Genomic DNA, 23,445 nt, shown 5'->3' with positions numbered 1-23,445 from the left:
TGGTGCAGTCTAATGAAATGCAATACAAGAGTGGTGTTGAAATTTCAGTATTTACAACGATAACTCTGTTTTGAGAGACCCTGTCAGTTAAAAATCTGACCGTTTATTGTTGTGGTTATAGTTTGCAGTCAAGTACAGGTGAATGGCAACAGATTTATGATTTTGCTACAGGAACAGTGCATAACTGACAAATTGATGCAGTTCTTATATTAAACATTTAAATGACGCCGTTGTACCTAATGAAATGTCTAATTTTTCTTTTATTAAATCAAAGATGGTCTCAGAGCATTCCTTTACAAAGCTTTATTTACAGTTCCAAAGTCTACAAATCTTATGTACATGTTTGCAAAGTAAACCGTTCATTCGCCAACAATCACTGAGTTGCCAGTAAGAGTGGGTCCGATTGACTACAGTATATTTACAGCCATAAAAGTATTGTACAATCCAAGTGCACTTGGTGCACACTCACAGCACAGTAATATAAATATTCATTAACATTTCAAACAATAAAAAGTGGAAATTAGCGGGATAGGGTTAATTTAATAAATCTAACGAGGACCAGATATTAAAGTTGCTTTACCTCCCAATTTCAGAAAAGAAAAGGTTCTCCTCAACACCAAGAAGATAAAAAGTATTGGACAGACGACAGGGCTAACAAGGTGTTCAGTCAACTACCTGAAGCACTGCATAGTTATAACAGAGAAGGTTGCTTTCTCCAATATACAATCGTTTCAAGAAGACAATCTGGGAGAGCTGAGGTTGGCATCACATTTTTGGTACATTATCTAACCAGTGACTATTTAACAAAAAAAAAAAAAAACAAACAAAAAAAAAAAAAGGGGTAGAAACGGGTTTAAGGGCACTTCAGCTTAAAACAAATCACAAAAATAATACAGGACCAAAATAAGGTCATTCCAAGGCCAAGGAGAGAGCCGGCGTGTTCATGGGGAAAAACAATTTGAGAGTCTTTACTGTGTCATGGTAACCACTCAACTGTGGTCATCAGGCTGAGGCACAGAAACACGAGAAGGTTAAACACAAACAGTAAGCTTGGACATAACAGGAAAGATAAGGCCAAAACTGAAGTTCTGAGGCTGTACTTGACAAACCAGCTAAGAGAGGAGAATAATAATTTAAAAAGGATCATTTACAGCAGTTGAAAAACATGACATTCAAGGGAGGTCCAAAACATGATGAGCAATCAGTGTTCTTACAACGTACAGAGGCACTTGAACTGAATGTTGACCGTTACCACCTGGCTATGTTCTTGGCTGATGGTTGGTAATCTTAAATGTTTCGCAGTACTGAGGATGAGGAGACTGTGCGCTAAACAAGCGTGCACTTTGAGAGAAAAAGCAGGTCTTCTCTCATGTCGTAGAAAGGAAAAACACTAAGAATGAGAACAGCTCAAATCCAGCATTTCAGTACCGTAGTACAGTACTGAATCATTTTGTGTCCTACTTTCACGCTGTATGCTAATATGTAGTGTATCTATTTGAGAGAATCCTAACCCTGCTGTATACATTGGTTAACAGAAGCAACCAAGAATCGCCTAAAAAGTGTTAAAAAAGGAAATCAGTAGTATTTTACTTGGAGGCTGCATGGATAGTTACCATTAATGCACACAGTGCTGATATTATAAACGCAGCTCAAAAGTGGGACACAATTATAATTAATGTGACTCTTAAATACTAAACATGGTCTTTTCATTCTCTTAAATCTCTGACATAAAGTCTATTGCCACAATCACACTTGTGCTTTTACAATTAGATGATCATAGATTTGATTTGAAAAACATTAAAACTCTTTATATTTTGACAGGATAATATACAATTCCAGAGTTTACTTTCTCCTATTCAATTTTTTAGTTTTTTCCCCACAAAATAAATAAAATATTTTAAATATAATACACACTATCTTATCTGTGATGTCCCATTAGAGGGCAGTCTAAATGTTTCAGATCAGTGACACATTACAGTTACTGACATTGAAAGAACATGTTACAATATGCAAAGGTTTTAAGGCCAACATGACTTGTTGGAAAACAAAAGAAGAAGAGAGGTAACAAAAAGCCACTATAGAGGGAGGATAACTGACAGTAAATTGAGTTTAAGGCAAATGTCCCGACCCCGACACACAATGACTTAATAAAAAGGCGACAAATGACATTACTGACTGTAGTGTAGACTGGACAGAAGAAAATGTGCCACTGATCAACCGATTGGCCACCTACAATGTTTACTATGTTTTTTTGTTTCTCAGTGCCTCTATTGCACTTTTCAAACCCATGTACGCATTTACTAGATTTAAGGTGGATTACATTCAACTGATGGCGGCCCTCTTGGTGAGGAGACTCAGCGAGTTAGCAGTGTCCTTCAGTAACATGTCGAAAATGCTGTCTGCCAGCTGCATCTTGACTGACAGCTCATCTTCTTCGTAGCAGACCCATTGACCCTCCTCCTCATGGAGTTCCTGTACCTGCACATCAAATACACACAGCACAGGTCAGGGATGTGTTGAAGTCTATTTAAAGAATAACTCCTTACATCAGTGATTTTGAATAACGGGGTGTATGGGCAACAAACAAACAAACAAAAAAACCTTCAGTTTTACCCATATGGGCCACAGAAATAATACAGACTATATATAGTTATCTATGAGACACTTAGTTGCAATAGAGCTTCCCACCATTGGGCGTAATGTGTAATCAAGTGTTTACAATCTCCAATGTAAACATAAGTCATTCAGCTAGCCGTTAGAAAGTCATGTTTTTGGAAAGAAAAAAAACCCAATGAAAATTATGTCAAATCATCCCAAAACAGTAATTTCTTGCGAAAAGTACAATCCTAGCAAATTGAGGCAGAGCCAAGAACCCAGAGACCAGTGACAGATGGATTGACAGACACTACTATAGCCACAAGGGAAAGTCACTGACATTTAGTGGATATCACATGATTCAGTAGAGTCACAGGAAATTGAGTGTGAGCTAATGCCTTCCAACTAAGCACTGAAGCCTTCAAAACGTTTACGGCATTTAGAAAGTAGGCAGCCAAAACCCTTGGTAAAGTAGGTGGAATTTTTCAAGTGAAGAAAAATGGGCTACAGATGCAAAAACGGCAACTTGAGCAACTTTTTATTGTAAATCAGTTATTTAATTTCCAATTTTTTTGTAGTCACTTACAGACCCTTTACAAAATATTTTAATATCATGGAAACGTTTATTTCCAGAATTCCATTCAAAAAGTTAAACTTTCATAGATTATAGATTCAGGGCCCAAAATGTAAACAATTTCAAGTATTTACCTGTTTATTTTTACATAATTTGGGCTTCCAGCTCATAAAACACACAAAATCAGGAATTCAAAAAATTAGAATACTGAAGAAATCACTATTTACTTCTCGGTTTTTGTAGAAAAAAATGAAAGAAATTAGGGTCACATTAAATCAATCAAAATATGGTACTTTCAAAATGATATGTTAATCTTCAATACTTGGTTGGGAATCCCTTTGCTTTAATCACTGCCTCGATGTGCTATGGCATTGCCTGGGAGTTATGGAAGCCCAGATTTCCTTGATGCCTGCTGTCAGTTTGTTCTTTGTTTTTGGCTCTGGTGCCCCTCATTTTCCTCTTGATAACACCCCAATAGATTCTCAATGGGGTTTAGATCTGGCGAGATGGCTGGCCAGTCAAGCACTGTGATGGCATGGGCATCAAACCCGGTTTTGGTGCTTCTGGTGGTATGGGCAGGGGCCAGGTCCTGCTAGACTATATCTGCATCTCCATACAGATCCTCAGCAGAACAAACCATGAAGTCCTCTAAAACATTCTGGTAAAGTTGTGGTGACCTTGGATTTAAGAAAGCAGAGCTTACCAACACCTGCACTGGACACTGCACCCCAAATCATGACTGACTGTGGATATTTCACACTGGACCTCAAGCAGCTTGGGTTCTGTTCTTCACCTGTCTTCCTCCAAACCCTTGGACCTCGATTCCAGAATGAAAGGCACACTTTACTTTCATCAGAAATGAGGACCTTGGACCACTGGCCAACAGTCCAGTCCTTCTTCTCATTGGCCCATTTGAAACGCTTCTTACGTTGGCTCAGGCTCAGCAGTGGCTCGACCCGAGGAACCCGACAGTTCTATTCCATGTCCCAGATGCGTCTGAATGTGGTGTTTTTTTAAGCTCATTCCACTCTTTATGGATCTCTGCTCGATTCTTGAATCTTCTCTGTTTGATAATCAGCTCAAGCCCATGTAGTTACAGTGAAACCCCGCATATTCGTGGTTCGGCATTTACAAATTCACCTAACAGATTTTTAACCCATCCTCGGTTATTTGCTAGAAATTTAATCGACAATGGAACCTCAATAAAATGGATTAATAGGAGAGGGGGGGGGTCATCAGTTATAGGAGATTATCCGATACACTGAAGCACTTTTTTTGTGGCCATATGCACCCATATTATTGTACAGGAGAAAATTAATGTGTAATTTTTTGTGTGGCCTAAAAGGCCCAGTACAGTACACAGTTATTATAAATAAATATAAAAAAAGAAACTTGAAAATGTTTGACAAGTTTCAAAATGCATCCAAACTTACCGCTGGTGTGCTTTATGTAGACATTGTTGACACACTCGTCATAGGCGAGTTGCTTTCATGAGCCACGAAGAATAAGTGCTTCCAAGTTGCAACTCCGTTGCCATAGATGAATGGCTTGACAAAACAAAACTGTTACTGTTCCAAAAATAGCATGTTCCATACTCCAGAGACTTGTGTGTCATATTCCTCTTTGCGTTAACATTACAGCCAGCCATGTGAGCTCTCTCTGCGGCGCAGAGCACTATGCTAGATATGGTTCATGAACTTCTGCCATCATGGCAGCCACATGGAAATATTGCCACATTCAACATGGCCACCACGTAGGCACATCTGTTAGTTGCATCTAGTCATATTGACCATCTATGACCCAGAAACACATGTCTCCCATTCTCTGCTTGCATTGCGCCACAGCGCCAGTAAACAACAGCGGCCAATTCTAGAACTAACAGACTTTGTCAACATTATTTTTAGTGACAAATGGAAACTATTTTTGGACACATTGCTTGGTTCCAATTGTCCATTTTATCCGATATCTGTTATATTGGGTTCGGTTTCATCGAGGTTCCACTGTATTCGCTGCTTTTGCGAAAGCAATAAAAGTATTACTTTGGCACCATCTGGTGAAATGTTTGTGTTATGGGGTTAAATTCATTGATAGTGTTTTGAGGTGTCCTGTGTTGTTGCCGGTCCTTGAATGCACCTTGTGCAGTGGAAATAGAAACTGAAACCTCGGTCTGGGACGTGTCCCGTCCGCCGGGCTGCTCTCGGGTGGACCCCTGGGCCTGATCTCGCCCCTCAATTGATTGGATGGGGTCCTCAGCCCCCGCGGTGCGGCCACAGCAATTTCAGGACACTTCTGTCAGTCTTTGTGCATGTAAAACGGTACCAATTAATTGCATGTATCCGCAGACACACACCCCTCTGACTCTTTCACTGGGTGTGGGGTCATGCACTTACTGCAACAAATAACTCATGAAGACGCAAATCGCTTGTGTATCCCCTCATTTATACTCTTGTCCTGTAGACTTTTATAATTCACATAATGCCACCACACTTCAGTTGTACAGCCGGGTTCACGACCCTTGTCCTGCATGCTTCTTCTCCTGTCCTTGTCCTGTTCTAGCTTGTCCTGTCCTTCCCTCACAGAGTGTAGCACTACAGCCCCATGCAACACTCATATTTAATGTTTCATTGTTGTAGATAATATAATGATTTACTTCTCTCATCCTGTTTACAATTAGTGCTTTGTCTTTTGTCTTAGTTTCTCTCTCCCTTCTAGAAACTCTGTTCTGTTCGACTAATCAAGTCTGATTCTCATCCATCCATCCATTAAACCACAGCGGAAGCTTAAAAACTCCACTGTGACACAGTAAAACTGTTCCGGCATTAAAAAAAAACAAAGTATGTTTCTGCTTCTCTCCCGATGCAGCTACTAATAGCCTGTATAGTTTACTTTGCATGTATTTCCTAACATTTTTTATTTTGTGGAAATTCCAAAAGGTGAGTTTAATCGAGTTAATACTGTTTGTGTGAAGTGCTAGAGCGCATATTTGTTTGCCCATGTGATGTCACGTCACTTTGTGCTAGTGTGTTATTTAAGCAAGTACGCTTGCAAATACTGTGTTGAGAGCTATATAAAAGAAATACAGTATGTATGTGAGATTAAACTCCCAATTCTGTGTGCCAATGTCTTATAACTGTGTACTTACCAGTATTTGATCAACTCTGTCTCGTTTCTTTCGGCCGAATTTCAGCATCTTCTGCCAGTCAGACTTTTTACTCTTATTCTTGAAACCGTAAAGTTTCAGAACTTCTTCTGTGACAAATTCCTGAATAACAGACAACATAGGGCATTTGACTTTTGGAAGCAACAATATTTTGAATTGAGTTTGTTGGAGACAAATCGTACCAGCACTTTATTGATGTCTCCTGGTGTCTTGAGTCTGTGGGAAAAGGCAGATCTGACTCGCTGTGGTTTCACCCACTCAGGCTGATTGGCATTTGGGTCTTCAGCATATATTTCCTGGAGGATCTCCCTCGTCAGGTCATACACAGCCTGTGGGAATATAGGAGTCTTACCACCTATTTTTTTTGCATACAATATTTTTTTTTGATAGTTATGCACAACAGTATGATAATATATCTCCTTTAAATAACTATGAAGGGAGACATTTACAAAATGTAGTTTTGCGTGTCTGGAGTGCCTGCCTAACAACCATGTGTGAAATTAAACAAGCAAGGGCCTGATTTACTAAGATCCTAAATAGCATGTGCTAAATTACCTGTTCACTCGAAAAGATTGTGCGCATTGTAGGCCGCCGAGTTGTGCGGGAACCTACTAAGATTCTGATCTTTTACTAAGAAGATTCCAATAGCGCACACCAAATTGCATGTTCATTCACTAATAGAATGCATGTCCTGTTGGCAACAGTGGTGGTAACTGCGGTAATTAAAAGAGGGTTTTGTGCTTTAGGGACACCAATGGAAAGTTTGAGCTGATCAATGTATGCGCAAAATTAAGTTTGACGTGATAGAATTGGAAGTGTTAGTGGAAGAGGCTCGCAAACATTATTATAAAATTATATTATATTATTTCATATTGGTTAGCACATCTTCCTCACAGTTCTGAGGACCTGGGTTCAAATTTGGCCTCACCTGTGTGGAGTTTGTATGTTCTCCCCATGTCGGCGTGAGTTTTCTCTGGGTACTCCGGTTTTCTCCCACATCCCAAAAACATGCATGGTAGGTTAATTGAAATTTCTAAATTGCCCGTAGTTGTAAATGTGAGTGCAAACGGTTGTTTGTTTATATGTGCCCTGCGATTGGCTGGTGACAAGTTCAGGATGTAGCCCGCCTCTCGCCCGAAGATAGCTGAGATAGGATCCAGCACGCCTGCGACCCTAGTGAGGATAAATGGTATGGAAAATGGATGGATGGAGTTACAGAAGAGTAATCTATTCCTTCGATAATTTAATAACTGTTTGATTTAACTCGTCCCAAGCGTGTGGTAATTGGATGTCTCTGCCCTTCCTACGTAACACTGCTTTTAAAACTTTGGACAGCACAACCCAAAAGTGTGCTAAAATGACACAGATGCAAGGAAATGTAGAATTGAAATGAGTTTTGTCATAGGTGATATGGCATGATTCCTTCTTGTGACTGGCTCCAAGACAGCCCTTAGATCATTCAGAAGCCCCAAAATTGCATTGCTGAATAGATGATACGTCGCAATAATTTTTTTTCTGGCATTTCAAAAATATTTCACATAACCAAAAAGGCCATTTCATACTGCACTTGCTCAGTGTGAAAGCCCCCCCCCCCCCCCCCCCCCCCGTGTCAAAGCAAAGCGTAACGACGATGGCAACAGGCGTGTGGCCATCCCATATTTGGAAGTCGTAACAGCCTCGAAGGAAGTCAGGAGGGCTTTCCCCGCTGAGTGGACCGCACCTCGGCAGTATGTATTTTTCATTGTTGGAAAACGAGGTGATCCAGTAGCAAAAAAGGAATGGGAATATCCCATACTAATTTCACAGCAGCAGGGCGAGGTAACGTTGAATAGTTTTTCTTCCTTGATAAATGAAATCATCTAAAAACAGCATTTTAAGTTCAGTTGGGTTATATTTGTATGATATTTAGATTTGTTTGATGATCTTAACAATTAAAGTGGGGAAACTATGCAAAAATATAAGCATTTGAGAAGGGGGCCAATACTTTTTCACGGCACTGTAGTTCCAGGAAGAGTGCTTTGAAAGACTCCCGCAGAGACGTCTCGGTATATTATTTTTCTATTGGCTCAAAGTTGATAGTGGGACAGCGGAATTTTTTATGCCTTCCTTCATTTCCCCCTTGCCGTTTACAGTACAAGTCCGCCAAAATAGCACTCAGGAATCACCCCGCTCCAATTGGAGGAGCTTTTTTATGTCACCGCATCAACTCTCCAGAATAGAAATGTTTTCTCTCTGATGACACGACGTCACATAAAAATGCACAAAATGCCCCCACAGCACACACACAATGAAGGGGAAAGTCAAGGGCATCAGACACCTTACCACCTCTCATTTTGCCTACGCTCCCTCCTCTCCACAGTAACCACAGTCATCATTACGCACAGCTGTGCCGATTTGCACTATTTTATTAAATGTTTTAAAATATCACTTTCAGCAATCACGTTTGTGCCAATTTTTGCATGTGCAAACCTTTCATAACTCAGGTCCGAAGTCTTCTTTTGTTAGTTGTATGTTTGTGAGCGAGCGCTTCTGAATTTTGCCCAATTGTAATGTCACAACAGGTTCATTTCAGAATGACTAAAAATGCAGTGTGTAAAGAGTGATGTAATTCTTGATCCTTGGGACTTTGACGAAAACATGTCACAGATGTTACTGAAACACCGAGGGAACTGTTTTAAATTGTGAAAGAAAATGCATGTTTCCTTTAGAACAATAACCTTTGTTTTTAAGACTACAATGCAAGTCCTGTTTCCACTGATGCAGCAGAAAAGAAGGACAACTGTTGCACGCTGTGTTATCACCTGTTTGTAGCTGCGGATGGAGAGGGCCTCCAGGTCTTTCGTGCCGTTTTCAACACCCAAAAACTCTTGAGAAGGTTTGCAGCAGGCCATAAGTGAAAGTGAACCACTTCCCTCCTTTGTAAGGCCACAGCTCTCCCAGATCTCTTGAATAGTAGCATGGACCATCTTTTCAACCTCACCAGCTGAGTGGGGCACCACCATGGCAGGTTGTTCTGGCAGTTTAGGGGGAAGTGGGAGGGCGGGTCTTGGCGGAGTCTTCACCGACTGGTCCCCATCTGGGTGTGAGACAAGTCCCCTCAGGGGATCTTCAGATGAGGAACCAGACCTTCCCAGCTCTGCTCCCAGCCTCTTCTCTTCCGCCCTCTGCTTCTGTTGGAGTTTCTGCTGTTCCCTACGTGAGGTGAGGCCAAAGTCCTCATCAAACCAGTCCTGATCGTCACCTAGCTCCTCCAGCAGATCTCGGTTCAGTTCCAACTCAGCAAGTCGCTTGGCAAGTTCTTCTTGCCCACTGGCCCCCAAAATTGGACTTTCCTGTTCATTTAAAAAAGAAAAAAAAATGATTTGTATACATTTGTCTATTGTTTCTTTGCCCAATTAGATACAGGTTTGTCAGCATAACATTGAACTTTGGTTGAAAAAAAATCAATTGAAAAGGGCAAATCAACATGTTCTGTTTGTCAGTTGTCTAACATTTCAAAATTTCTCTGTTGACAAAAAGGAGAAGAAAGGGAAACCGCTGATCTTTGAGTGGCCCATCTTGACTGGCATTCACTGCTTACTCTATTAGACACATATGCACACATTCTAATGATGACACCCAACATAGGACCTGCCTTTGCAAAGATAGTAATGGTTAGAATTAAAAACATATTTATTATTGTAGTCGTAGTGGTTAAACCAAAATACTACTAACAAAAATACTTCAATTAAAACTGAGAACAATCATTTTACAAATTTAACCAAAGGCAGAAATTTAGATAGAGCTCTTGTAGTGGATTCCATCAGATTGTGTAACTAAAAAGTGTCCCTTGAGAGTGTACCACTATACTGAGCTAGCTGTCAAGCTGTTGACAAGCATTCATTGACAGCTATTGTTGGGAATTTTACTGTTCAATTCAAAGCTACTAAACTTTCATCATCCATAACTTGTAACTTGCACACCTTCTGGAACACTAATCAACTCGACATTTTTTACATTTAAATACTTGAATGTATTTAGCTTTTGATTTACTGAGGTGAAGAAATCAGACTCACCGGTCGGTTACACAACTCTGGAGAGGACGGCTCCTCTTCAGGTATAAAAGAAGATAGACCATCATGTGGTTCCAATAACGAAATAAACCCTTGTTCCTCGGACTGAACGATGATGCCGCCGTTGATCTGATTGGAAGCTTCAATTTTCTGCTCTTTAGCCCTTTTAATCTGAACCAAATGCTGAACGGTGTCAATCACAAAGGTACTCAGTAGTTTGTCTGCTAATGTGTCCGGAGAAATTTGATCCTTCTGCACGTCCTTGTGATCACCAGCTACATGGGAAACCCCTGAAAATATCAACTCGTTATCTGGGCCCACCTCTTCCTTCTCAACAACTGCAGAAATCTCCTGACTATATAGTGGCAAATGCTGGTCTAGCCCGTTGTCATTTTCAGCTATCGAAGAAATCTCTTGACTATTTGTTAGTGTGGACTGGTCAAGAGAATTGTCATTCTCGACTTTGGCAATCTCCTGACTAATTGGTGGCAAGTACTGATCAACCACATTTTCCTTGTTGACAATGCTAGTTATCTCTTGGCCATTCTGTGGTATGGATTGATCGTGATGTTGGGAATCGAGGTGTATTTCAGCTTTTAGTAGTTCCTGGCCATTAAGGTTTCGCTCTAGGTTAGCTGCTACATTTGTGAACTCTACCAACACATCATTATGAGAGGGTTCTTCACTTTTCTCCAGAATTTGTATATTTTCAGATATATCCTCTTTACTTTTCTGTTCATCCTCACACTGATCTGACACATCATCAGAGTACAATTCGTCATGTCCAGCAGCGTCTGTGAAGAGCTCAAAGTTATTGGACAGATGAATAATCTTTTCAGGAGGAGCGAAGATCCCATGACGTTCTTTGCACTCGAAGTATACTACTCCATTGTAGGTGCCACAGTTGCTCCCCTCAGACTTGTCTAACGCCACACCAGCCCAAAAGCCTCCAGCAAAGCTGGTTGGACCTTTAAACCTTAGTGTCCCGGGCTGGACGTTACCAACAAGAACACGGTCTCCGATGTTGAAACTTGGCATTTCATCTATAGTCAGAGAGAGAGGGCTGTGTGAGATAGAGATGGGTGCCGGGGAGATGGAATTAATGCTATGACTATCATTGTTAAAGTCCTCAGCTCCCTGAAGGAAATCTAGTAGTCGACTAGATTCATGGCTTGCACCACTAGCAACAGAACAGTGACTCAAGTCTTCAGCAATCTCCTCTTCAATCGCTTCATCTTGACTGGCAAACTGGATTTCAGTATGGCAAACTGAATCCGGCTTAGAAATATGCTCCTTCCTAGGTGAAGACGGTACTGATGACTCAAAGTCATCTTGGTAATCTGTCAGAGGAGAAGCCTGGACATCCCGTATTGGTGCCTCCTTCACTGAGGAAATGACATCCAAGTCCTGTCTACAGGAATGGTCAATGGATGGGGGCTTGTCAGAGTGTGCGATGAGGTCCGCTACAGCAGAATGTGAATCCAACACAGTGTCATCCTTTTCAGACTCAATTATTTGTGACTTAGCATCTTCAGCAGAGGGTCCTAAAGAGTCTGGTGATTGACCCATCTCTTGACCTGATGTCAGGAAATCTGGACCGCCACGTACAGAGGATGGCGCCATAGCTTCAACATTGAGCTCTTCAGATGCCGAGGTAGATCTGTTATGACCTAAATGAGGAGAGGCATTTGTCATAAATATAGTTAAAACACTTGAGTTCCGCATCAATAAGCAATTATGAGACGTAAAAACAAACCATACTTTGGTGAAATGATGAACTACTGCGTAGCCCCACAGTAGGTATTTCACTGGTTTCAGACCTAAAAAGATTATGCTTTTAGTTTGGTTTATTTTCTAGCTGGTGTATAATAATTAATAATCATAATGGATACAAATTTGTGTACCTTTTGATAGGAGATAAGAGTCTGGATTGATCTACAACTAATGTGTAATCTTTCTTCCGAGGCATTGGCTCAGGGTCTTTGTTCAGTTCTGCCTTAGTTTTTCCAATGTAGTTGTCATAGCTCTGAAAATACAGATGAATGCTCTTTAACAGAAATATGAATCAGTAACAAAAAAAACAAAAAAAACCCAAACAAATACTCGATCAGAAGAAAATGCACAATATTTACCGCCAGTTGTTTGAGCAGGCTGGCCTCTTGTGCCTTCAGGCGCTCCTTATGCCTCATCTTCTGCTCCCTTTTGAGCTGACTGGCCATATACTTGCGTTTTCTCAGCTCCTCTTTCAGGGCCTTGATACGGATTTCTATATCACTCTGCTCTGAAATGGGTTCTGTAAAGCAAGTGCAGATAACACATAACACAATGTGAGAGGAAAATCAGACCACTGTGATTAGCAAAGTGTAATCCAACTTGGGCTCACTCAAATTTAAACCTAATTCTTTAGGGATTAGTGTATGTTTTCTTTATGTCTAAAGTTCAGTTTTAAGCTTCTTGTCACACAATTTCTGCATATTAAAATTATAGAAACTCATTTAGAGTAACATAATTTATCAAGTTTTAAACCACGTAAAGGTGCTTTGGTAGATTTATTTATCCATTATTATTTTTTGTTGTTGTACTGAGTGAAGCATTTTGTGATCCTTTTTCCTGCTGCAAAGTGGAAAATGCTTGTAGCACCACACTGCAACTCGCTACACAGTGCAAGCTATGCAGGTTCTTTATGTTCGCCATCTCCACTTGCCCTCTTCCATCTTGTTGGAGGGACAGTAAAGCTATCATACTGAGTTCGGGTTGCAATGCTTACATGTGTGAGTTATGTTGTTGAGAAACTCACCGGTCTGTGAAGAAATAGGTTTTTCCACCAGCCGATTTGGTTCCTGCTTGGATATTTGGAAGGAGGAGTGAAGCTGAGTCTTGCTCACACTGCTGATATCAGATGGAGAGACACGTTTGTGGCTGCCTTTAACTGGAGAAGACTGGAAAGAGGACATAACAGATATATAACTAGACAAGACAACTGTAGCAACTGTACTGAAAATGCTGGACAGACATTTTGTGTGAACAGACATTCAATGTGAAGTTCATCTTAGAGTAGCTAAATGCAGTTGCACAAACCTGCTTGCTCAGTGTGAGTGAAGCAAAGTCATCAATGTAATTTGTAGGGCTGCTCGGGTTGGAGGCCAGTGTTATTTCAGCCACTGATGAAGTTTGTGCTGAGGATGGACTTTTTGGTTCCTGGAAGTGTCCTTCTGTATGTATACTGCACTCAGATGTTGCTGAGGAATAATCATCCTCAGTCATGTACTCTGAAAATAAAACCACGCAAAAAAAAATATAGTCAAGTTTTCCCACCCACTAAAACGCCAGATCGTTTTTATCTTAGATAAATTACTGATAATCACAAGTGACTTATTTCAAAATTAAAGAATTTGACTACCTTTTTCACTAACTGCTCTTGGTTCTGAGTTTCGATGGTGACTGGACTTGGGGATTAATATCGCCTTGCTCCGACTCTGCGATATGATACCGCCCTCTCTCCAACTAGCCAGGGCCTCCTTTTCTATCCTCCGGACCTCTGCCTCCTCTTGATCAAGACGCTTTTTCCACTGCAGCAGCTCCTCAGCGTGATGGCGCCTATGCATCAACTGCTGCTCCCGCTTAGTCAGGAATCTATCAGGTGGATGGTAGGAATAATGGAAAAGAAAAATGCAGAGATGAAGTGTGTGACGTGGGGGAGGGAAAGAAGGGAGAAAAAAATGGATGTGGTTAAAGACAGAATAAAAATGCGAGGTAGTATTGGCAAACCAGGAAAAATGGTAATGATCAAGGTACAAGTAAGAGAACGTTTACCATAACAAAAAAGTTCAAAGCAGGCAGATTCAAATCATCAAGACAACGGTTTTCACAGCAAGCTCACTTCAGACATGCTGTCTTTAGATTTAGAGGTATTTCTCAAAAGTAACTAATCAGCCATACAAGAGAGGAAGATTCATTAACCAAAGGCGATGAGAATAGCAGGAAGAATGGTTGATTTGAGCATTAAACTGAATCCCCAAGATACCGTAACTTACACCTAAATATATATTTAGCAAATAATAACACCCTCTGTTTGCATAGGTTTCATCTCAGTGTTTCCTTAATTTGACCAATTGAAAGTATTGTATTGTAATAAATATAAAGGCACCAAGTCAGGTACAGAAGTTGCATAATGTGGCATTTCAATGACAGAAAGGCTGTTACGCTTCAGCATTTATTCTTGATCTAATTTAAAGGTCACTCTCTTTTCCCAATTCAAACTGATGAAAGATCAGATACTGAAGAACCACCTACGTTTTCCATTAAAGAAAATGGCTGTGTACTTATTAGCCCAAGCTGTGCAACAGTTACCCAATAAAGAGAGACAATTAAGCTATATTGGATTCATTAACGAGACATACCTCTGCTCCACTCTATAAAATACATTCTTTTAATTCCATGCAATAGTGTGGCTTAATTTAAAACCTTTTGTATTATTGACTGCCACAGTCAGTGCAGAAACAAACTGAACCTCTTTTAAATTTGTAAGCCGAGAAGGAAAAGATTCAACACCACAGAAATGAGTACAAATTGTAGAAGGGAGTCAAGATTTCCCATCCAACAAGGAAAGGTACAATCAATATGCATAACCTTTGATCTTCACCTTCAATGCCCATTACTGGAATCTCTTAGTTATTAGTGTCACTACATTTACTCTCCTTGAAAACTCTTAAATCCAATGTGAAGTTGTCAAAAGTTAAGCTTATTTCAGCACATCTTTCCTTGGACATTTAAAACAACCCTCACCACAAAAATGCCATCCTGCAAAAAAATTTTTTAAATATTAAACCCAGAAACCCCACCAAACTCATCACATCAGTCATCATTCTCCACCACACCCTTGTGTGGCCCAGTGCCAGCGGTTGAACACAAGCTTTTCCATTGGGAGAAGGAGGGGGTGAGTGTAAGTTGGGGATGGGGGTCCAGGCTAGGTGCAAGTGCGGCAGAAGATGTAGAGAGAGAACTGCACAGTACCTGTCCAACTGCTTGTAGATAAAAAGCTGGAATTTAGGATGAAGGTTGGGAAGACAGACACTAAGAGAGGCCCAGTGCTGGGCCGTGAACACAGAGAAGAAGCAGTGGACGGGGGAACAGTGTCTACAACACACAAACATGCAACAAAGTGAACAAATCACACACATACACGGGAAATGTAGTAAATATGACAGCAAATGAATGACATGACAAAAAGCAAAAAAAGGGGACAAAGGGAAGGAAACAAGCAGAGAGAGAGAGAGAGAGAGAGAGAGAGAGAGAGAGAGAGAGAGAAAAGAATGACATTAGCAAATGTTTCGTGTGTCTTGTTGGAAACAGTCGTGCTTCCTTGAATACATTTAATTTTCAAATGTTGCCGTGATGCATTAATCAAAAACGTTATAAGTTCATTATGCAAGCAAAATGAGCCGCCATGCGTGTTTGATGAGGATGCCTACAGTATTTGAAACAGTGATAAATTGATGAATTTGAGAGAAAGTGATTGTTAGGTAAGCACATTGCACAGTAGGGAGTAAGGCAATGAGCAGAAGCTGGCTAGTGGTAATAAGAAAACGCGAGAGCAGACAATCATTAATTCAAAGAGGATCGTAGGCAACAAACAAGCACCCCAATAAATCCTGATCAATGTCAGTAATGTTTGTTGTACTGGTTGTATTTTCAAATATATTGTAGTACATATTAGTTACCATGCAGGTAAGTCGCACTAGTAATTTAATTGCAAAGAATGGCAAAGATAATATCACCTAGCCAAAATAGTCACCATGACAGAAGTGAGGGGTAAAGTCTTAAATCCCAGGAAAATAAACCCTATTCTTTTAACTCCTCAGCTGTGAAAGGCTCTGCAATCACATGACTTAAGCTGGCAGCCAAGCCAAAAAGCCACACAAATTCCAATCACATGCAACTTACTGGCAACAAAAACAAGTAGGAACAGAAAGAAAATTAGGGATACAACAATACCACTTTTTTGCAGATTGAGTACGACTATATGTAATTACATTTGAGCAAGCAAGTATTGATAATGCCATTACATCTTGCAAATGTGATGAAAATTTGTTTTATTTTAATCCAATATTGTTCTTAAACACAAACCTTTCTTGAAAACTCCACAGGTTTGACTCAAATATAATACTTTTTAAGAGTAGAACTAGAAACTTGTCATGAGAGCTCTCTCGCCTGCCAGACCCTCCTTGGCCACAAATTTCTGACTGTAGTGCAGCTGGCTTGACAAGAGCCGAGCAGCACGTAGCGGAGATTGTGTTGGGGCTCGACAAATTGCGACCAGCCGCCAAAACTCACGGAGGGAGGCGGCCACCTTGAACATCAATTTTCCAAAACAAAATTTGTAGTCAGCTTTAATGTTGGCGTCCTTGTCTAGCTGTAAGTATCTCCAAACAGCTGACATGGCTCCTACGCCACCTGCCCGGAAGGTATATGTCAGGCTGGTAAAGTGATATCGGTGTTGTAGTATTGGAGCATTTTTTCACGAGTTGGAGTACAGTCGTATATAGATTTGGCGCAGATAATGATAATGGTATTGGTGTATCCCTAAAGAAAATAATAAAAAAAATAAAAATCAGAAATTCCTCCAGCGCAACAGTTAGTGATTAAATGGGGAAGTGTATTACTGTGAAAACTGGTCTTGTCTAAAGACGAACACGGACCGTGCTTATTTTCACATCCACAAGATGTCCACAAGATTGTTAGTCTCATTTTGGTTAGATTCTAACCAAGTTTTAGCCCTCAAAACTCAGTCAGCATTGATGATTTCATACCATGGGCTAACCAGGATATGGGAGGTTGTCAAAAAGTAATTCAGAAAATTCTATCAATAAAGAGCATTTACTTTTCATCCATGTGAGAACGCATCTTCTTGAGCTTCTGCATGATGCTGCTGGTCTCACTTGCAGAGATGGAAGGAGACGGTGATGGGGTGCGGCTGTCATCCGGAGATCTCATGTTGTGTGCTGCTGCTTCTGACACGGGCGTTTCTGACACTGGAGTCTCCTGGGGAACAGATGAAAGAGTGTTCTTTAAGTTTTAAGTCAGCACAACCGTTCTTCTGTGGATGATTAATAACTGTTTCACTACTTACAGAAGGCACTTCACACCCAGCAGACTTCAGACGTTCTTTCAGTCTCTGTGTTGAGGTCCTCATCCGCTCAATCTCCTCTTGCTGCTTCAACAACAGCTGTTTTTCTTTCCTTGCGGCTTTGTTCGCTTCTTGAAGACGCCTGATCTCAGCCTAGGGTCATAGCATATTTAAAATCATAAGCGCAATGGAATTGATGACTAGATTAGGATACCTGGGTGGTGTTAACTGTGAAGTACCTGCTCCTCCTGAAGTCTTAACAAAAGGCCCTTCTGCTTCTTCCTGATAGGTGGTAATTTGTCATCCTCGCCCTTGTTCCTCAGCTGCTTCTTCTGGTGCTCCAGCCACGCCAGCTCAGTTCTGATCTTTTCTTTGACAGCTTTCTGGCGTAGACGCAGCAGAGCATTCTGATGCTGCAGTCTTAAGTCCTCGTCTTTCATGTGCTGACGAACCATGCCCATGGTGAACCGGCTGAAGCTGTCCTGTCCACTAGAAAAGGCCAGATTTGGATTCTGATTCTGTGGGAGAAGAAGCCAAACAATTTGAAGCTTTCGTTGAGGAAAAGAAAAACTATACAATAATGCAAGCTGCTAGTTAAATGTAAACTAGATGAAGCGGGGATACAGCAGAGTCAGAGGAAGTGAGACAATGCATTGTGAGTGAAAATATGAGACATACTGTATGAATCACAACCACAAGAGGCACTTCCAAGCAAAGGTTAAATGTGCTAAATGTGTGCACAAAACTTGCATGCCAGAACAGGCCTCTCACCTTTGTAACATGATGTGACACTGAGACTACAGTTGTGCTGTCATCTGCAGCTTCATCCTCTGAATCCTCGTGGTGCTGTGGCCTGTTCTCCAAAGAACTACCACGGTGCACCTTAGATGGCAGCAAAGAGCTGAAGGAGCACTCTTCCACCTCATCCTCTGTCCTCGACGAGTCAAACTTGAAGGAGTACTCTGAGACACAAGACAAGCATAGTGCAGTGCACATTGTAATTCATGGTGGAATGCAAGAATGCTGTTCAGAGACAGTTGTGAACAGCTTTAAATTCAGTGGAAGTATGCTTTTTATGTGGTACCCTTGTCATCAGCTACAGATGGGATGCTTTCACTACAAATGGAGTCGTTGTCTGCAGTGGGACATCCCTCCTCTATTGAATTGCTGCCTGCTTCCCCCTGTGCCCGCTTGTCATCTTCTTTCTTCCATATCAATTCTGTTTCTTCTATGTTCACCTCATTGATATGATCTGTAGATGTGGATGAAGTGGTATTGGGACAGCTAGCGTCTGCACCACTGAAGAAATAAGAGGGGGGGACACGTTATACTTTGTTCCTTATGTCCACTGTGATTCAATGAAACTGGTGTTATGTAAATAAGACTAGCTGGTACATGAGGTTTGGTCTTTGCACAGGCCGTGAGTCAGTATGACTGAGGCTTTGACTTGATTCCTCCTCTCTCTGGAAGCTAGAAGCAGAATGAATAACTGTGTGAGTGATTATCAGTGTAAGAGAATATTATACTGTAATAAATTACAATACATTAGTGTTTTACTGGCTACACAAATAAGAGCCAGGTTTTTTTTTTTTTTTTTTTTTTAAATAAAGGGACTTACCTTTCAGAATCCGACTTCTGCTTTTCCCGCTGGTGCTTGCTCAGAACTAAAGACTCGGGCACAACAACAGACACAGCCAGAGCTCCTTCGATCTGAGTCCGTGCCAGATCAGTCAACTGGAAGACAAAAATCCGCACACTGGTGACATATTGCACGCTTGTTTTTACACTGGGAATTATGCATTTACTGCTGTGACCCAACAATCAATTGGCCATATCGCAGAATTGCTAACCTCTTTGATGTGACGCGCCGCTTCAGCCGTCTCTTTTTGAGTTAACACCAGTTTTTCCAGCAATTCTTCATGAGCCTGGCCAAAAACAAACAGGCACTTCAATCATATTGGTATTGGTATGTATTGGTATTTTATGCAGATGAGAAAGAAACAGCTGAAAAGAAGTGTTTTTGTGTGAGTGTCAATTTGTACCCTGGCTGTTCTCTGCCTGTCTTCTTCCCGCTGCAGCTGGGCCTCAAGAGCCTTTCTTTCAGCCTGGATCTTCTGCTCGTAAAGGTCATTATCATATTTCTGCTGTTTGACCTATAATATTTATAGAGAAATGCACACTGAAGTTGTCATTTAACAAAAATTATAGACGACAAAAGTAAAAAAAATTAATATTTGTCATTGATGTTTTCTTGTTAAATAAAAGAAAAGCCTAGGCCTTACTTCACCTTCAGTATCTGCACCAATGAAGCATTCTCCTGCTGGGCCATGGACACACCCATCAGCCTCTCTACATCCCCTAGATGTTTCAATGACTCATCTATGGACTCCTGGTACTGGAGCTCTGCAGTCACGTGCTGATGCAGGATGGCAGGCGAATACTGGAGATTACCTGAGAGAAGGAATGGGGATGAAGAGAAAGTTAGATATGTCATGATTGACTCATGACTAATGATCCTGGGAAAAAAAGGTCAATGGTACAAGTTCTCTAACTATCATTAATAAATAGTCCTGCCAAAAGGTTAAAGCTATAACTGTAAATGGTTTGAAAACGTTTGCAACATTGATTATTTACCCGTTGCCCTGCTGCTGTTACTGGGCCCAACACTAAAGCCATTTTTTGGAAGTTCACTGCAAAAATCTGCAGCAGGAGAAGAGTCTGGAGTCATACATGCCCTTAATGGTGGAGACTTTGGCTGCTTGGCCTGCAAAGATTAGGGCACAGTTTGATAATGTTAGTGAACAGCCATTACAATGGTCAGGTGATGACTGAAATTAAACATTTATGAATAAGCCACAGATAATTACTCATCTGAAAGACCCAAAAGGTAATTAGTGTGCACTTCTACAGATTACTACGAGTGAAAAATACATAACACACAACAATGCAAAGTGAGCAGCCAAATATCAAATACCAAGGGTAATAAAGTATAAAGAATATTACATACATTATTACCATCCTGAGCAAAACTAAAAATGCTCCTTCACATTTAGCATGAAGGCAAATGATCCACTCACTTGCTGAGCCACAGGCAGACCAATCAGCCTCTCCACATCCCCGAGCTGTCTTAATGACTCATCTATGGACTCCTGGTACTTGAGCTCTGCTGCCATATACTGCTGCAGGGCGGTTGGTGAATAATGGAGTTTACCTGAACAGACAGGTACAGGAGACGTTTCTTGTAAATATCCAATGTAAAGTAACACACGTCTTCAACATTAAAAAAATTTATGCCTCGGGGTCAGGTCTCAACTCTACCATTTTTTCGAGAATCATTCTTCAGAGAGGATGTAGCTTGAAGCAAACCCAAATCGGGAAAGGCTGAAGGAGAAGCCAATCTTCCTTGAGATGGTGGAGACTTTTTACTTTCCATTCCCACACTAGAAGTGCAATACAGAAACATCACAAACCGTTAATCAATACAGTGATTTCAAGAACAAAACTATATTTGCAACTATTCAGTTGAACATTTTCAATTTTGGTGATAAGGCTATATGAGGCGATTCAACATTCCTCCTGAGGATAGAGTTGACCAAACAAGAGGGCATCCATAGCACTACTGCTAGGAATGCTCTCCTGTTTCGATGGCCCAAGCTCATGAACAGATATATTGGGATGCACAAATTATCAGGGATGCCTCTGCTGCACTTTAAGTTGCTAAGCAATTAACAGAGGCCACACATAGAGTTTAAAGATGATAATTTATTTGAAACAAAAGCAGTCTTTTCATTAAACTGGAAAATCCTCAACACCTTAAAGAGGAAATGTTAAATGAGCTGAGCTTTGCAATTGTGACATAAATGCCACCTGGTGGTCAAGTTTAAAATAATTGTATTTATTATTGATTCAATCACCTATGTGGACTGCAACTGTTCTTTGACTGTTGGCTAACTCCGCTGCTATGAAATGACACAAAGTCATCTTCATAGACTGCTGCATCTCTGTGGGAATCTCCAGATGATAAAGAGCAAGCAGATGGAGAATTCCTGTCATTCACTGCGGAAGGGAAAACAAGAGAAATATTCAGGTGTTTTTTGTCTACATGCAAGAAGTACTATCCTTGCACTTTTTCATAAATGGGCACCAGGCAGTGTCATCCAGAGGTAATTATGAGTAAACTAACCTTTAACATTGAGGTTCTTTAAGTAAATGTTGATTACACTGAAAGGGTCTCCTTTGTTCAACTCCTCCCAGGGCGTTTTACTGCTGTTCTGTGGGGCTAATGGTGACGTGAGGGCCAAGCACTTGGCGGCCTCCTTCTGGAAGTCAGTGAGGTGTTGCACTTCAATTCTTTGACCAGCACAGCCATTGGAGCGATCTGTTAATCTCAGAACATGATTGTTGGCAGGGTGTGGAGGGCTCACTTCATCCTTACTGAAGCTCCCCTCACTCAGGATGGTACCCTCACTGATAGAACCTCCACTTGAGTCGTGTAGATCTGTCCTATTCTCCCTGTTGCCCTCAGCTGGTCTATAAGGTCTAATGTGAGGCATGTCATCTGCTCCCTCTAAGCCATTGACTTGGTTCCTATCGAGTCTATAGCTGTTAGATGAGTACTCTGTTCGATCAGCAGTAATTTGCTGTGGTTGCCCTTTGAAGGTGTGCAAATTCCCAGCTCCCGAAAGGGAGGCGCTATTATATGGAATAAGACCTGCGCTTGTTATAAGTTTCTGGATCCTCGACGTCAAGTCGTTATTTTCAAATGTGCCATGTCCAGGTGCCAAGCCTCTCTCGTCAAGATCTGCCCAAGTGGACCTTGGGGCCAAAATATCCGTTTCCAAAGACGTTGCCTCACCATAGTTGATTCCCACCCGAGCTATCTGCCGGGCTTCACTCTCTATGCGGTTAGAGAGGGAGATGGCCGTGGCCTTGAGGGCGTCAATGCGGGATCTCCTTGACTGAGACCAGGTGGGGGTTTCTGCATGGGCAGGCTTGACATTACCAGCTTCTACTGTGTTCTCCAGCATCAGAGGGCGAGAAAGGAGAGGGCCGTAGCTTGTACACTCTAGTGCACCAGTGCTGGAGGCAGAGAGGGATTGAACAGCTGGGCTGAGGTCAGGATTAAGTCTAGAAGTAACTCCAATATCCAAATCACCCCTACAACAGAAATGACAAAATAGATGTAAGCAGCTCACCCCACGTCATTATAACTATACAATTTGTCTCCTGCAGATTGCACTGAAATGCAATCCTTTTAAAGTAAATGTTTAAATATTATCATCATATGAGCAGAAGATGAAGACATCTGGAGAAAAACAAATCACACCAGAATAAAGGCTTCTTTACACTTGCACAGGCTGTGACCGCGCTGACGTCACTGCGGCTATCCCGCGCGCAGTTTGCCTTTACACTCGAATGCAACCCACGCGCGCAGTTCTGAAAATGTACTGATGTTCTCCTCCAAGTCGGGGGTGTCGCTACGGCTGGTATTGGCTAGGACACCACAGGGTGTTCTGCATTTTTTGGCCATTTCCGGTAGCCGTTTTTCCTTTCCTTTCAAGGACCAAAGCAACAACAATGGCGACCGTGGAACAGTGTCTGCTAGAACAAAAGGACCTAGAAGACCAGATAATACCTTTAATTATGCTGCAAAATCGATCAAGGCGGCATAGATGGTATGTCGAACCAAGGGACAGCATGTGACTAAAACGAACCAATCACGAGAGACGATCTCCGCGGCATTCTACGCGCACAACAATTTTTGTTGTGCGAGCGTCAAATGATGCAGAGGTGTAGCGCGGGCCAATGCATCGGTCAAGTGATGCAATGCGGGCGTTGTCGGCCGCGCAAGCGCGGGAGTATAAAGAGGCCTTAAGCCATGGTGTCAAACTCAAGGCCCGGGGGCCAGATGCAGCCCGCCACATCATTTTATGTGGCC

At 41.4% G+C, this 23,445-nt stretch overlaps 1 protein-coding gene across 5 annotated transcripts in view; it reads right to left on the bottom strand.

The window, feature by feature from the left end:
- Window positions 1-288: 288 nt before the first annotated feature.
- cep350 (centrosomal protein 350) overlaps window positions 289-23,445 on the bottom strand; it is a 36,551-nt gene continuing 13,394 nt past the window's right edge. For 4 of the 5 annotated variants that reach the window (XM_061778045.1, XM_061778050.1, XM_061778047.1 and 1 more), the window contains 27 exons: window positions 21,691-22,664; window positions 21,422-21,563; window positions 20,826-20,947; window positions 20,585-20,718; window positions 20,142-20,271; window positions 19,795-19,958; window positions 19,550-19,660; window positions 19,358-19,432; window positions 19,126-19,241; window positions 18,903-18,977; window positions 18,592-18,806; window positions 18,279-18,469; window positions 17,747-18,025; window positions 17,511-17,660; window positions 17,262-17,422; window positions 15,395-15,517; window positions 13,782-14,014; window positions 13,460-13,650; window positions 13,179-13,320; window positions 12,514-12,674; window positions 12,286-12,407; window positions 12,143-12,201; window positions 10,385-12,051; window positions 9,131-9,661; window positions 6,512-6,658; window positions 6,312-6,431; window positions 289-2,478 (listed from right to left, as the gene is read on the bottom strand). In XM_061778045.1, the coding sequence (XP_061634029.1) occupies window positions 2,323-2,478; window positions 6,312-6,431; window positions 6,512-6,658; window positions 9,131-9,661; window positions 10,385-12,051; window positions 12,143-12,201; window positions 12,286-12,407; window positions 12,514-12,674; window positions 13,179-13,320; window positions 13,460-13,650; window positions 13,782-14,014; window positions 15,395-15,517; window positions 17,262-17,422; window positions 17,511-17,660; window positions 17,747-18,025; window positions 18,279-18,469; window positions 18,592-18,806; window positions 18,903-18,977; window positions 19,126-19,241; window positions 19,358-19,432; window positions 19,550-19,660; window positions 19,795-19,958; window positions 20,142-20,271; window positions 20,585-20,718; window positions 20,826-20,947; window positions 21,422-21,563; window positions 21,691-22,664 (6,691 nt within the window). In that variant the 3' untranslated portion in view covers window positions 289-2,322. The remainder of the gene's footprint in view (window positions 2,479-6,311; window positions 6,432-6,511; window positions 6,659-9,130; window positions 9,662-10,384; window positions 12,052-12,142; window positions 12,202-12,285; window positions 12,408-12,513; window positions 12,675-13,178; window positions 13,321-13,459; window positions 13,651-13,781; window positions 14,015-15,394; window positions 15,518-17,261; window positions 17,423-17,510; window positions 17,661-17,746; window positions 18,026-18,278; window positions 18,470-18,591; window positions 18,807-18,902; window positions 18,978-19,125; window positions 19,242-19,357; window positions 19,433-19,549; window positions 19,661-19,794; window positions 19,959-20,141; window positions 20,272-20,584; window positions 20,719-20,825; window positions 20,948-21,421; window positions 21,564-21,690; window positions 22,665-23,445) is intronic. The other variant, XM_061778049.1, reaches the window with a different exon arrangement.

This window comes from Phyllopteryx taeniolatus, chromosome 7 (assembly GCF_024500385.1).
Source record: "Phyllopteryx taeniolatus isolate TA_2022b chromosome 7, UOR_Ptae_1.2, whole genome shotgun sequence".
Taxonomy (NCBI): Eukaryota; Metazoa; Chordata; class Actinopteri; order Syngnathiformes; family Syngnathidae; genus Phyllopteryx; species Phyllopteryx taeniolatus.
This window is presented reverse-complemented; position numbering and strand designations above follow the sequence as displayed.